This window comes from Protomyctophum parallelum (genome assembly GCF_964188405.1).
Source record: "Protomyctophum parallelum genome assembly, chromosome: 17".
In the NCBI taxonomy this organism is placed as follows: Eukaryota; Metazoa; Chordata; class Actinopteri; order Myctophiformes; family Myctophidae; genus Protomyctophum; species Protomyctophum parallelum.
The window spans coordinates 15,075,924-15,092,313 of NC_139719.1; the positions used below are offsets into that span (position 1 = coordinate 15,075,924).

The 16,390-nt window shown below is 42.3% G+C and overlaps 1 protein-coding gene across 1 annotated transcript in view; it reads right to left on the reverse strand.

The window, feature by feature from the left end:
- LOC310874893 (poly(ADP-ribose) glycohydrolase) overlaps positions 1-16,220 on the reverse strand; it is a 39,835-nt gene extending 23,615 nt beyond the window's left edge. Inside the window, exons 1-8 of the mRNA XM_083787810.1 lie at positions 15,909-16,220; positions 15,675-15,760; positions 14,687-15,489; positions 14,016-14,138; positions 13,213-13,299; positions 12,830-12,904; positions 3,397-3,489; positions 1,798-1,952 (exon numbers count right to left, since the gene is read on the reverse strand). Coding sequence (XP_083643936.1) covers positions 1,798-1,952; positions 3,397-3,489; positions 12,830-12,904; positions 13,213-13,299; positions 14,016-14,138; positions 14,687-15,489; positions 15,675-15,760; positions 15,909-16,012 — 1,526 coding nt within the window. The 5' untranslated portion in view covers positions 16,013-16,220. The remainder of the gene's footprint in view (positions 1-1,797; positions 1,953-3,396; positions 3,490-12,829; positions 12,905-13,212; positions 13,300-14,015; positions 14,139-14,686; positions 15,490-15,674; positions 15,761-15,908) is intronic.
- Between the last annotated feature and the right edge of the window lie 170 nt (positions 16,221-16,390).

Here is a 16,390-nt window from a genome sequence, read left to right on the forward strand (position 1 = left end):
AGCGAACGTAGAATACGCACATCGACAGGGTGGGTGCTGGGCTAAAGAAACTTCAGTAGATATTGGATGGAGCCCGCACACCACAGGTACAAGAAAGACGTTCTTTATTGAAAATTCTGACTGTCAGAATTTTCAATAAAGAACTACTCCATTTCTAATAAGCCCATTTAAGCAATAAGCGCAATAATCCAAGCATTTAATAATAACAACTTGACAAACCAAAATGGGTGTGATTGTATGGACTGGAAATGTAAAACCTCACACGACGTCTGGGACTATTAATTTTAATGCAACTGAAGCACTGCTTCTCTTTTCAATCACAGCAAAAGGCTAAATGTGAATGAAATGTTGATGTAGACTAAAAGGATGTTGGGGTTTCTCGGCAAACAGCCAATGGGCTTCTCAGTTATCGGCGCAGCCATCTGAGTCAATGTTAATCTAATTCCCTGCTCCATTTAGGTAATTACACTGCGATACCCACAGAGATGGGGGACGCAACAGAGCAGTGATCTGTCAAAACAAGACCACTGATCCCGTTGCCTTTAAGGATGTATTACCAAGAGTGCTGGTTCTCCAGTATACTCCGACCCAATGACCCGCAGGGAAAGCACGACGACAAAAAACGGAGCGAACGGGGTGTAATTTTATCCTCTTTTTTTTTAAGGCCCGTCATTGGGCAGAAAAAACATTTGAAATGCTACCTACTGTATGATTCCATCACTCCAATGCATGATCAGTAAATGTGCATTGTGCTCTAATATGACAATTACCGACAATTCTTTCAAAAATAGCCAATACACAAAAAAAAATTACCCCACAGGTTGAAAATGGTTTTGAACAGGCACATCAGAGCTACACCATCCCTCCACACATCAAGTACCATGTGTACGCTGAGGTAAGTGTGTCGTTTCGACGAGTGCTTCTGGAACCACCAGCAGGACCTTCGCTCCTGTGTCCTCCTACCTCGACTAAACCCACCTCTACTAAATCAGGAAGTGACAAATTGTAAAATCTTGGTTGAGGAGTAATTCATCAATTAAATGATGCGCTCGTCTCACAGTATATTAGTCCCATGGGGGTTTTGACTGCTGGTTTATTCCAGGCTTAGGGAAATGTCTGCACTGCATTAAATAACGTGATAAGACAATAAAATTGCAGACAGTGGCTCTAAACAACGTCAATAGCATTGTAACTGCACTACTTTATGTCTATCTGTTGTGGAAGGCAATATATCTTACATTATACTGTGTTATTAATCTATATCAGTACAACAAAGAGATCATTTATCTTCTCCGCTCCCTCCATTGGCTCCCAGTTACTGCATGCACAGAGTAATGTTGGCCTACACAGCAAGCAAAGGTATGTCACCCCGAGATCTCCAAAGCATCATCCAACCCTACAACACCCCGTTCACTCAGATCTGCTAACACAGGGAAGCTGTCAAAACCCTCCCAAAAACATCCGAGGGAACGCTCTACACGTCCCAGACTCTATTCCCTTCTGGCTCCCAAACTATGGAACGAACTCCCCATTTCACTTCAATTTGAACTGCAGTGCAGACTCACTCACTCCCAATCTTCTGCCATAATCTGACCTCTTCAGACTCCATCTAAGCCCGTAGCACTTGCCCTAGCTTTGATGACCTTGCACGCTTATTCAAAGGCTAAAAAATAATTTAGATAAGATATGTAGATAGACGCATCATGCCATTGTTCATTTGTAGACTTGGCCTCCTATAGTGTGGACAGATTATTGATTTTGTGTATTCAGAAGTGCGTTCCTTCATTGCATGCATACCTGTAGAAGTTGATGTCTGGGTAGTTGGCGTATTCAGACTTCCTGGAGTTGCGTCTGGGGAAGGTGCAGAAGAAGGCGTTGGCCAGCAGACACGCCACCTGCTCCTGAGACATGGTGATGGAGTGGCTCATCCCTTCTTTGAGGAGAGGTATGGGCTGGAGGGGTTCAGGGAGGCACAAGGTCAAAATAATTTGTTCGCACCCCGAATTATGTTGCACATAACAGGCTGCTAATTCAGAGCCACTCGGTTGCTCAATTAGCCTTCTCGAATCAGTCATCATAATTACAATCAAGGCCCATCTATGCGCACAAGTGATCCATATGTCTGATACAACATGCAGGGTTATAAATATGCACAGCACTGAATAAAAACAACATCCCATAATGACAAAAGGTTCTGTGTCACAAAGGGTATTGAGTAGATGTGGCAAACTCACATTTACTGGGCTGTCACATTTCAAAAGCAGAAAGTGTTTTGAGAATTACTGTTTGAGGCGTACACATCACAATAAGGGACTATAGATTGAGCTGGCACAGAAATTTTGTGGAAGGCAGCAGTGGAGCAGTGGCAGAGAACACATTCTGCCTTGTCCTGCTATTAATCTCCATATCTCCACTTCAATGACAGGCCATACATTACAATAGGCTCTGAGCTGAGGACAACAAGTGGCATTTAAATCGATCCAAGACAAGCTGCTCAATTTTCTGTCTCATTTTATTTTGCCGAGCTCGCTCGGACCTAGAGGCGGAAATCAACTCGTAAAACGAACACGCCAACTTTCCATCCCAGTCTGGCGTAGAGTAGACTGTTGCTCGGTGTACGAGTCTATATACGATACTACACTGGACCGGAGTCCAACCGGAGTGTGTGTGTGTGTGCGTGCGTGCCTGCAGAGCTAATCTTGTCCCTATTTTGGCATGTAATTTTATTTTAGGCAAATAATTTAAAAAAGCAGACCTGTCTGAAGTGAGTGGTACAGTACAGTACAGTACAGTACAGTACAGTACAGTACAGTACAGTACAGTACAGGCCCTCCTCCCTGGCCAGTGTGTCTGTGTCTGTTTGTTAGTCTGTGTAACAGTGACACTTGGTGGTGAACAAACTCTATAACGCTATTTTCGTGATCGGACACAGCCAGGGACACAGGGACAGGGACAGACCCAGACCCAGGGACAGACCCAGGGACACAGCCAGTGGTTGCACCACTCAAAAAAAGAGTCAAAACACCCTTGTGTCTTTAGTTTTTTCACCATGCGACGTCGTACAACAAAGCAGGGGTTAAGAGGGTAATAATCCTGTTTTGAGTGCTAGGTAGATCTTCTCCCCGACAGGTGATTAGCTGATATAGATCTGAAGATCTGTTCCCACTGCAGATGTGTGGTGTGGTGTCCTTCATCGTAGGCGGGCCAAATCGCCTCCCAAGCTGACCAGCATGACCATAAAACACCTCCTAAGTGACGGCCAATAGCCAGACTCCTTGACCTCACAATTTCCCTGCTGCCATTTGTCACGTCCTGACCTTTGGGGTCAAGCTGCTGCTGTAATCTGTTTACGTAGCAGACGAGGATTCTGTGTCCACCACCACACGGAACTGTTACCTTGGTGCAAAGCTCCGAGGCTCTCAGTGCTAATTGCACCACGTCTGGCAGCATCGAGCCCAGCAGATGTTCTGCAGCATCAAAATCCAAGACCTGAGGGAGGGAGGGGGGGGGGGGGGGGGGGGGGTAGAGAGAGAGAGAGAGAGAGAGAGAATTACTGTTTCTTCTCTGCTGAAAAGCTCAGCTTTGACATTATAGCTGCCTAAGCTGATTAGTAAAGACAGCGGTTCTCAAACATTTACATGTCAAATTGATATGTATTTGGCGCCGGCCCCCTTTGAAAAGATGTTGTGCCGCTGCCAGGGAGCCCCATAAGAGATGATTTGTCATGATTTGTCAACATAGACCACCAGTGAGGACCAGTTATATTGGAGATAAGGTTGAGAATGGGTGAAATGCTCCTGTCGGTCTTTAACTGTTCCTCATTTTGCAAGGGGAACCCCCTGAAATCCCCTCTGCTCTGGGATCTCAATTTGAGAACCACTGACTTAAGACAGAATACAGAGAGCCCAACTAGACATCTTTCATTCATGCTGTCAAGACATCCGACAACATGCTACTAAATTTGACCATGAGTGCCTTAATGAAGAAATAGAATCCAAAACTCATCTGTATGTATTTTATTGTCTCCACCAGGCCGAAGGCATGTGGGGAGAGTATGTTTTGCACTCCGTCCGTCCGCGTGTGTGTCCGTGTGTCCGTGAACAGCTAATCTCGGCCACCGTTAACCCGGTCGATGCCATATTTTGCACTCACACTCCCTGGATGCCAACCATGAACCTCTGCCCCAAACTTTCCAGAACGGCCTGTTATAGCGCCACCAGGAGGCCGCTTTGTGCAAAACAAGTTTTTGCACAGTACACCTACAGATTTTGTCCAAACATCACGCAAATTGGTACACAGTCTTTCTAGAGCCATTCAACGAAACGGGTCTTTCAGATTTATCAGACTCCATCCTGATTGGTTAAGATTGGCTTCCAAAGTTCACAGGAGTGCTCAGTTTCAAACAAAATGCTGCAAATCATGAACACATCGCGTGATTTCCGTGAAATTGTGCACCCACATTCCCACTAGGCCGAGGACGAAATGCCACATGAACAATTTCAACTCAGCCTCAAGGTGGCGCTATAACTGGCCAAAAAGTGTTTTTACCTCTAACTGCACGGATCTGTGGATAACCTGGTGGAGACCTGTGCCCGGAAGGGCACTTTTTCTAGTTGTCACTATATTGAGTCTCTCTCAATATATATATGACGTCAGTTTCTCCAGCGCTTGCTCCATGCGCGCCCACCCCTCTAGACCAGAAAGCACGCTGGCTGGGCCAGGATACAGTTTAGATGGGTTTCCACGGGTAACGCTCCAAACGCCATGCAGGAGAGGAGACACGATTGAGTAGTGATAAAAACACATAGCCTCAGCTGAGCAGTGCATTCATAACAATATTGTAGGTGCACAATTGACGCCATGACTTCACGAGCTGCGAAAAGACTTAACAGACGACATATACTACACTTATTTACAGCAATATTGGCTGCCAAATGTCAGAATGATCAATCGCGGAACAATTTCATCAAGGTTGCATCGGGGGGCATGCCAGCTGATTAAACAGGCTTCCTGGAAGAGATGCAAATGACCGGACACGTTGAGGGATAGACAGGACAGCGTGTTTCCACCCCAGACAAGCAGCCTTGGCTAGAGATTTAGCCCAGGACGTATTATATTATGGCAAAGGAGGCCTGACTAAACTGACTCATAAGTAATGACCTGCTTGACATCATAAACTGTGAATGACGCTGGGTGACAGGGCGTCGTTGAGCGCAGGGGGAGGGGGATGCTCGGTTTGGCTGTGCGGTATAGCTTCTAAATCAGCGGCAGACAGTGCATCAAATGAAGTCAACTAACCCTTGGTATGACTTGAAACGGCTCCATACATCACATCAAAGTGACAAGGTAATCAAGCAGTGTAGGGGGGGGGGGGTTGTGGCGGTAGTAAGGAACCGGCGCTGCTAACATCCAGATATACCACAGCGACTCTCCCTGCTAGTTGCCCTTCAACGCCAAGAGGTTGACCACTCAATCCTGTATATACTGTACTTATGAGGACGACGAATAGCGCAAATAGCGGATCCACAACATGCAATGTGATATATTTTTGACAATAATGACCACAATATCGATTCAAGTGTTTAAGTGTTTAACCCATTTCGGGCGGGAGCGCCTTTTGGTTAGCTATTGAAAAATAGCAGATCTACAAGCTCATAGCGTGCCACCGAGTGGCGCGCAACGAGCTTGTAGGTCTGCTATTCTTTTTAAATCGAAGAACGACATAGACATAGAAACATAGCTTTTTCAGAAAACCCTCAGGCAAAATGGGTTAAAGCAATACGGGCGACCGCCTCCAAGGACGTGTGGCCATTTAAAAAACCAAAACAGTTGCACGCTCAAATCCATCAATACGTATTCTGTGCCACTCAGAGACGGAGGGGAAGGGAGCCAAACAAAATCTGACACTGTCTGTCAGGGGCTTCTCTACTATTCATAAGGTGCATCTGCAGACATGAATATTCAGAGAGGATGCTTTCCCTGTCATTCATCCCCTACTCTTCCCTGACATTCAGACTCATCCCTACTGCTCTCTTTTTTTGCTGACATACTGTAGTTGTTTATTTACTGTGTACATTTTAGTTTACTAGGAGATTGTAATTAGGCTTCAATTCATATGCAAGGTTGAACAAAACCAATTTACCTTGTTGCATTGATACAATTTGATATAAACCACAATTACTTTCTCAAATACAGTACGTGTTGGTTGTAATTAACTACATTATTACAGCTTATACTACATCCCTTGTGAACGTCCGGGCAGTTCATATGCACATATAACGTTGCTTTTGGTGCCAAACTTTCTCCCCGGCTGAACCATATGCATTTATTGATTGATTGAACAGTTTACCATAATGTCATCGTAGCCCGCACTAGTGGTTTCTTTGAGTTTTATATTAGTGTTCCACGGGCACAGACATTTCCCATTCATGAAGATGGTCTAGTCACGTGCTTTAGTGGCTTGTCCAGATGTATTCAGAGCTTGTCTAGAGCGTGGTTTATCTCCCTAATTTGCATTAGTAGTGATGACGGTTTGCTTAAGCTGTGAAGGCAAAAAAGGTGAATCACTAGCTATAATTCCTGAACAGATATTTAAATGGAAACACTAAGTGCAGGATTTGGTCACTGAGGAGCTTTGATGAAAAAATGTCGCCCAAGAATTATGGCTAAGGAAAAAGCCCAAATGTTTGCTGTGTGCTTTGTGTGTCTTTGGAAATGCATGACTCAGCATGATTTTAAACTGCTGATGATGCGTTTCAAAAACTGAAACTGAGCGCCCTACAACCAAGCAAGGCTACCGGCCAATGAACCATATGCATTTATTGATTGATTGAACACTTTATCAACAGTTTACCATAATGTCATCGTAGCCTGCACTACGTGGTTTCTTCGTGTTTTATATTGCTAAAAGGAAAACACAAAAAGCCATGAGGGCTTGTTTCCATTGTGGTCCTGTGAATTCAATTCATCAGAAATATAAAGAGAGGTGTTCTGTTATAGCCGTTTTGAAGGAAGTTAGGGGAGTCACTCTTTTTGATGGCTATTGGTAAGGCATTCCACATTTTGGAGGCATAACAGTAGAAGGAATTCATGCCCTTGTTTGTGCCGAATCTGGGGGGAATGAGAACTGTGGAGCTCCTTCTGGTGTTGTGCCCGTGGGAATCACTCACTTTTATTTAAGTAATCAAACATGGGATATGGTCACCTCAGGTTTGACGTAGTATCTTAAATACAGTAGTCAGGTGTCAATGGAATGAGATGTTCTGAAGCCAGATTGGTATTCGTATATTAGTTTTGTTTCTGTGAGATATACTTATCGACCTGTTCATATAGGCTAATTTGCTTCCTTTTTTATATGGGGTTACTCTCGCTAGTTTGAAATCTTGGGAGACGTGATCCTGATTGATGGAGAGGTTTGTTATGTGTGCAATGATCGGAGCAATAGAGTTGGCTGCGTCTATTGGAGGAGATATTGACGTGGCCGGTGGCCTTGCTTGGTTGTAGGGCGCTCAGTTTCAGTTTTTGAAACACATCATCAGCAGTTTAAAATCATGCTGAGTCATGCATTTCCAAAGACACACAGCAAACATTTGGGCTTTCTCCTTAGCCACAATTTTTGGGCGACATTTTTTCATCAAAGCTCCTCAGTGACCAAATCCTGCACTTAGTGTTGCCATTTAAATATCTGTTCAGGAATTGTAGCTAGTGATTAAATATATCACCTTTTTTGCCTTCACAGCTTAAGAAAACCGTCATCACTACTAATGCAAATTAGGGAGATAAACCACTGCTCTAGACAAGCTCTGAATACATCTGGACAAGCCACTAAAGCACTAAACCATCTTCATGAATGGGAAATGTCTGTGCCCGTGGAACACTAATATAAAACACAAAGAAACCACATAGTGCGGGCTACGATGACATTATGGTACCAGGGTAAACATAATAATAATATTATTATTAGTCAAAGATTAGATTAGTTACCTGTTTATTTAATTATCTGTCAATTACTTTCCTTTAAAACCATAAAATGTATGGAATATTTGATATACAAGGAAATGTAGTGGAGCAGTTTTGTGTAAACTTCACCCAACCCGATATTCACAAAGCTACAAATTCCAGTTTTGCTGTCAGAAATAAGGTGATTATCCAAGAATCTGAAGTTTGGCTGCACAATCTGTCACACTTTATACTTTACATTAATATTGTTTTAACTTTGGCTATGAAATAATTTTTCTTACTATGAAGCTACACAATTATTGCCAACTCATAATTAGAATACAATACTTCTATTTGTTTTGTGTCACTAAAACCCCCATGATTCCGATGTGATTTATGGCATACACACTGCGTTGCAATTCATTTGAAAGCATAAATATGAAATAATATACAGTCTCTGAAGTCTGAACTGTAATGTCAGGCATTTTCATTTCTTGACAAGCTACTAAACGTGACCTTTTGGCAGAAGATTAAATTACTTCTCTTGACTCCCCACCTCCCGTTTGAAGGGCAGCAACCTCTGTCATCCTCATACACAAAATCCATTACTGTTCTCTGGCAAAATGACGGCAAAACATTTGACATACTGGGAAAAGAAACCAGATACTACTGTACATGTATATTCTCCCCAGATGAAAAATCAACAGGGGGGGGGGGACATGCCATTCCACATGCAGTGAAAGCTTGCCACATGGCTGTTCCCCTGAATGGGAATGACACATAATTTATGCTCCGTCGTACGACCAAGTTGCACGCGGAAAATACATCATTTACAAGCTCACAACGTGCCACGGATGCGAAGCATTGTGAGCTTGTAGATCAGCTATTTTCACCGTGTGACACCGTCGTAGGACAAAGTATACATGCAAGTATACATGACAGTTTATTTTCTTTTTTTCCCTTCTTCTTACAAGCTCAGGGAAGATTTCCTAATTGAAACACCCATGTCACAACATCACCATTCACCAGTTGATTCCGGTTCTCCCGGGAGTGTCGTACGTGTTTGTGGCGCACATAAGATGACACAGCACACATCAAGACAAGGTATGATGGATGTTCCCCAGACAGGGCAGGTGCAGAAAACTGGCGACAGTGCCACGGCCAATCAACTAACAGTGCTCTAGACGGCATGACGCCTCCCCAGGTCAATTTGTCCCTCGGCTATGAAAATAAAATGACCTCACCAATAGCAGTACACTATAAATGTCCCCTGCTAAGTAGAGCTTTAAAAGTAGAATGTTCAATATGTAAATGATCCAAATCCAAATGTTTCAAAACCTCTGTTCACCAGTCCCATCCACTTGGGTTGGTGTTGTCAGTAAGGAATTGGGCTGGACTGATATCATGAGAGTCACCATGTCCAGAACTAAAAGCGCTAGAGCGCTTACTCAACTGGCTTATCTATTGTAAGTCATATCTGCGGAACATGTCTGGATCATCTCATCACTGAGGAAAATAAGCTTTTTATTATAAGCTTTTATTATAAGCTTTTATTATCTGTAGTGTACTTTTTTTATTATTTAACTCATTTTAAAGAGTATATAAATTAGCCTCGCAGTGGCCAGATGCGAATATGCCGGTGGCAAAAAAAAGAATTGCCTTCCGTGGACAGTGTGATATGAATCTGGCCAAGAAGCCAGGCTATATATAAATTGCTTTGTGTGTTGGTATCTCAGATCATTTGAATTAGTTTTCCATGAATAACCAAGTCAACCAGTTAATAACCAGTTGTTAGTAGTGGGTGCCTTTACAACGCTTCACTAGTTAGAGAAAGAATAACTGTGCTCTTTCTCCTCTATACACTGTTCTGAGCTATAAGATACAGTCTGATTGTAGCGAGTTGTACTGATACCTACCCATGTACTCGTACAGGTCCCGATACTCTGACCCGATACCAAAACATTAAATTGATTGCTGGTGCGTCCAAAACGGCACTTTCTTTTGAAAGTACTGTTGTATATATTTAGACTCAATGTGTAGCCTATTGATATATGCATCAAATTCTAAGTGAGTAGGCTATACGCAATATGGCCAATATATTGACAGGCATACACCCTCATACACATTGCATTTACATTGTAGTTAATTTAATTTAAATTAACCAAATAGGCTATAAAGTCAAGCGTCAACACTTGTGTTGGAAGAAACACACGTTTCCAATAAATAGAAAGTAAATAAACGCATATTTATTTGTAAATTATTTCTTCCTTTCTTATCCAAAATAGAGAAAATAGCAGGAGCTATTGTGAGCTTGTGGATCGGTTATTTTCGCTATTCATCGTAAGTATTTCATGTAGGGGTGGGCGATATGGAAAGATATAATATCACGAAAATACTTTTTCAAGCTGAATCACGACACACAATACTATCATGATATTTTTTTATGGTTTTTCAAGTTACTTAACAGTACAACCATCTACAAGGTACAGTAACAAAAAGAAAAAGGAGTAAAACCAAAGAGTAAGGCTCAATCCCAATTCCTCCCTTCGTCCTGGCCCTTAGCCCTTGCTTATGCGCGTTCACGTGAGGGGGAAGGGTTATCTCAATTGTCTTTGGAGCGAGGGGTAGGGCCAAGGGTTAGGGCTAGAATCCCCTTCGTTTGAAGGGATATCTCGACGGGACTTCAAACGGAGCAACATCACTGAGGGGCAGTGAGGGCTGAAAGGCGGACGAGGTAAGAAGCCTTTTATGTCCTTTATTATGGAAAAATATTATAATAACCAATATTATTTGAATGTATTAACAATCTGCATCGCCAAAAATATCGCAATCTCTAGCAAAGGTTAACGTTACCTCACGTGAACTAACGATATGATACGGCGTTGCATTCATACAACGTTACCCATTCATTTGGCGCCGCATCGGCGCTTTATTCTTTTTTATTTATCGCCGGTGCGCCGGTGATACAACACGGATGCAAGCTAGATTATTAGCAGGCATCAGTCAGACCCCCCAGACCACGATATGTCAACATTCTGCAGTTTTGGAGCTCTTAAAAGCCGTGAAATAGCCTACTGTACCTACATAACGCTGTCACTGCATAACGTTGGCTACTCGCGCTGCAGTGATAGCTATGGTTTTATCATGACCAATGTTAAGCTAATCCCCACAAATTGCAAAACTTACATAACTAATTAGCAATGGTGTTGTTTTTTTCCCCAGGCAAACCAGCTACAGAACAGATTGCAAGCTGCCGTGCAGACTATACATTGGATGGAGATGAATCACGATGGCATTTTCATTGATAGAAAATTACTCTGTTCTTAATGATATTAAAAACAATGAACAGTGACCACAGCCCCTTCTTTCTATACTGTAAATTGTTTTTCCTTTTTCTAACCCTGTATATATATCTGTACCCATGCTATACAAACAATAATCAATTAATCAGGTACAACTGTTGAGCAGGTGTCAGAATGAGCTATATCTAGCTGAATTACATACATGGGCTACCAACATGAGACAAAATTACAATATATTTATTTCATCATAACCACAGCAATGTTATATTTACGTTCCATCTCTACATCTTAAATCAAATGGAAAGTAGTTTCCAAAGTGGGTTATGGGCTAAATGATAGTTTGTACACTCTCAGAGTTAATTAACATTGATTTTACAATATAAATTGGGGGTCCTAGAGACAGAAATGCCATCAAAGTTTGGGGACCACTGGCCTGTAGTGAGCTTGCAGATCAGCTATTTTCTGAGAACAGGTTGTATATCAATATCTACAAGGGACGTTCAATATTTAGGGACGTTCCAATTCCTAGGGGGATGATTTATCTCCCTACCCCTTGACACTCATTATGTAGGGACAAGGGGAAGGGGCAAGGGCTGAGGGGTAGGGTTAAAAAAGGAATTGGGAAAGGGCCTTAGACTTATTATTTTAGGTGAATGAAACCGTCGCTCTGTTAAAACCTCTTAAACCCCACGGGGGTCCGGGAGGGAAAATCTAAAATATCGGAGTTGGAACCTGAGACCTTGACCAGCCCCATTTACCCGCTGAGAGCTGTTCATGAGGTGGACAGCCCCAATCCCCCGCCGGCGGGGGACTGGGGCTCAAAAGGTTTTAATGTATGGAACTGCAAATCATAGAATGTGCATTCACTGTATCACGATATATACGATATCTCTGAAAAGGCATATATTGGAGACATTGTATTGTCTCGACGAGATTTATCAACATCGCCCACTCTTAATTTAATGCTTAAAGTGTTTAAACATGTTTGACCAAGAACTATGATTCACAGTCTAAATACACCCACATCTCTCTTGGCAGCAGCAGCAGCAGACTGGAACCTACCAGGCCTGCTTCCGAATATAAATGTATGATATTGATTGACTCACATTTAACTTTAACACATATGCCAATCTGAATCTAATTCAGTGTCCAATCAGGCATCCATATCGCACCATGGCTGCCACAAGTTGCAGCAGAACAACAGAATCACACTGGCTAATGAGCCATCTGTACACCGTCTTTGAACCAAGCGCTGTGAGAAGCCCTAACATTGGTTTTATGATACCTTCTGCTGGGCAAGTGCCATGATTGGATACCTAATGTTTCATTAGTCTGGATGGACGACATCCTTAAACCACATCATGTGTGTGCACGTGTGCGTGTGCGTGTGTGTGTGTGTGTGTGTGTGTGTGTGTGTGTGTGTGTGTGTGTGTGTGTGTGTGTGTGTGTGTGTGTGTGCCTTAATTAAATCATTCTTTCCCAGATGGAAATTCAATCAGTGATTGCTGCTCCATTTCTAAATTAAGGTTAAGGTTTTTTAAAGGAAATATGTTGCATATATAGTATATTCCTGTATATTTGGTGCTCACCTTATTGCAGTACAAATGCAATGCTGTGAAGTCCCATTTCTTGGCATGTGCAGCATTGTATTTCAATATTGTGTTCTGTAAGAAACAGAAATTGAGTTTATGAATATATTGCCATCACATTTAAAAGGCACACAAGTCATTATTTTTCAGTTGAATTATAATATTTCTTTATAGTAAGAAAAACTGTCAGTTTTGAAATATCCGAATTCTCAAATAAAAAAGGGGGGTCATCTTTCCTCATATAGTTTCTGGGATTATGGTGCCACCTTATGGCTACAATAGGCAATTGTCACAGTTCTCATCATAGTACAATACATTCAAATAAAGCCTAAAGATAACTTAACTAATTACATTTTGTTGTATGACATTGGTGTGAAACTTACCTTTACATCTTGTGAGCTTGCAAATTTCCCTGTCAAAGTTTCCTGGATCAGTTCCCATCTGCTCTGACTTTGCAGGTCTCTTGTTTCCTGTAAAAGCACCATAATCAATGTCTGCATTTACATTAAAATAAAAAGGTAATCCTTTACCTTAACCAGACTCTCATAATACATTCCATAATCTGGTTGTTGCTTATTTGTGACTAATCTCTTCAAGTTCACAATGAGTCTATAACCAGGCTATAACCTATAACCTATAATCTCCTTCTGTAGATCTGCAATTTTCTGTGTGCAACACTGGCAGACAACTTAGTATGAATCACCCTCTTCAGTGGGCAAGCTCTGCAGGCAGCTGTGTGTCTGTGCCCATAGCACCCTAGACTGGAAACCAGAAAGAAATAGCACCCAGCTTGGTGGAAAGGTTAGAGATAAATAATCCTGATTATAGGACTATATTATGAATTCTTTATGAACCTGAAATAGACGTGTTGTAGATAGGTGAGGCTTGATTTTGAATGTGTCAAGTTTCTGTAAAGTGGCAGTCTGTTTCTTTCTACTCTGTGACGCAGCATGACATATTGCAATAATGATGGATAGTCAAACATTGGCACACATGTTCGGCATAATTGCTTCTCAAAAGGATTCAATTTAGGCCTATCCAGGTATAGGGGGACTTGTTTGTATCTAATTGTAGCACTACAAAATGGAGGCCACCTTCAACACGGAGGCCAGGCCATAGAATTATTCTATGATTATTACTGTAGGTGAGCTACTATGCATTCAACGTCAGTGCCATTAGAACATACCTCGTTTACCACTGCAAACAAGTTCCTGGTGGAACAGGGCATCTTCACATGAACATCATCCCAGGTATCCCGGAACATGCTGGGATATGGAACTGGAACTTTTCCATTTTGAAGAAGGTCTGTCTGTCAAGTGTGGATATGCCATGCAAAAATAAAACAAACAGCACACGTATTATTATTATTATTATTGTCCATAATATCTGATAATACTGCAAATATTACAATTTTATGAAGTAACTATCTTTAGATTCACAAATCTTACACATCTTCTCTGATAATGTAGTCCAAAAGAATTATACAATTCCTAAAAGTGAAGGTATCATCCTTGCTTGCCTGCAACAGTATTATAAAATGAAAGGAAATGTTTGTACTACTTGTTCATATTAGGTACAAGTATTGTATCAAATACACAATATCTATTAGTGAATTTAAAGAGATCATGAGAGCTATTGAAAGAGATACGAGTCAATCAATTTAATTGAGTTACTGACTGAACCCAATTCATTACTGGTTATAAAAGGGACGATGTTGTCTGGTCCTAATTGCTACAAACACACTATGAATTTTCCTTTGGGGGCAATTATTGTGTGAATACTTAATATAGCTTTCAGGCTTTTCAGACACTTTATAGTTTATACCAAATTGCCAGAAGGAGTAGAAAGTGTTCAAACCCTTATCATGACTGTGTGCTGGCCAGGAGAGTCCCTCAACCGAGGTAGGGGTTGGCCACACTCTGGCATTCTTCTAAGCTCGCCGATGGGGGTTCCCAGCCATGTGGCACTTGGCCCATCATCAGAGACATCAGGACTTCCCGCGCCTTCGCCTCGTTCCTCTGGAGAATCCTCATGACTGGCACGTCTGCCAGCTGAGGAGGAGGAGGTAGAGGAGCCGCTTGAAAAGAAGTCTGTTATTTTGCGTTTGCCAGGGCCCTGCTTTAATTCCCCTGCGCACCTCTCCGGCTTTTGCCAGGGCGGTGTGAGTGGCTGACTGTCCCCCGGAATGTCCTCCTCCTCCTCCTCCTCCTCGGAGGCTGCCGAGACTGGGTCGACCTGCTCGCGGTCGCGTGGTGGCGTTAGAGGCTGGGTATCTTCATCCAGGTTAAAGACGTCAGACTCTTCAGGGATGTTGCAGGAGTTGATCTGGCCGCTCTCCGTGTCCGGACAACGTGCTGCCGGTGGTGCAGAGGTGCATTCGGAGCCGCCTGCTGCGTCGGTCGTCATCTCGGTGTCGCTAGAATCGCTGCACGCTTCAACAGTGCTGAGAACCGCCGTGGGTTTCTGGAGCCAGCAATCAAGTGTGTTCTTGAACTTGTGTTGCTGCCTGGGGCCCAGTCTGTGTTGTGAATCCTTGGGAGTTCGGACGCCGCGCAGTCCTGCTTGTCCGCTCTTGGACCGCTTATCCATTTCTGCCAGTCCTTTGCTGTTCTCTCTCCGTTCTTGATCGACTGTCTCGTTATCTGTGCTTGGAGTATATACTGTAAACGCAGATGTGATTTTGCAGTGAATATAAAAGGACATATGTATTTTTGTAAAACAATAATGATAATAAAATAAAATAAACATGAAACGAAGAAAATACCGTAATCTATCATTTTAAGTAGGTTGGGCACATCATCATTTGACACTATATGTTACTGAGCTGGTTAGGCTATAATGTTACCTTTGAGAGATGGTAGAGATCTCTGGGTACCCAATTCAAACTTAAATCTCTTTGCAAGTGGCTCAAAGTCTGTGAATGCAGTCATTCTGCAAATGGAGAACAGTTCATGGAAAGGATTTATACCTAGATAGGATTCATAAAGCTGCTTTAATAACCTATGGCAAGTAAAGGTAGAATTATGAGTTAAGGTATACAACTATTATTTTATGAAATGACTGAAAACTCAATACTCACAATACAACCGGACTTAACACCACCAGTGAGGTCTGCTTTCCAGAGCAGAACTTTAGAAGTCGTCTCTTCAATAGCTGGATGAGTCCCAGACTGTTTGCAGCCATACATGAAACCAGTTGTACAGTCTAGTCTAGATGGGTAATGTCGTTATCTAGCTACTTACACTATGTGTAGAAGATAAACACATTTGTAAGTAAAGACTGTAAAGTGCCGACTGACTGTAGCAGCTATTGTTGTTATTGTTGTAAAATAAAATATCCTTCACAGACTGCTGTCAGTTTAACTTTACACTGTCAAGCAAGCACGGCACACACACACACACACACACACACACACACACACACACACACACACCGTAGCAAGCAATAGCTGGCGATGAGCTAACGAGTGTGCAATGTTCGTTAAATGAACATATTCGATATTACGTTGAGCCTAAAAGTGCAGTATTTTAAGAGCTGTTTTGGAAACAAAAATCATCACAA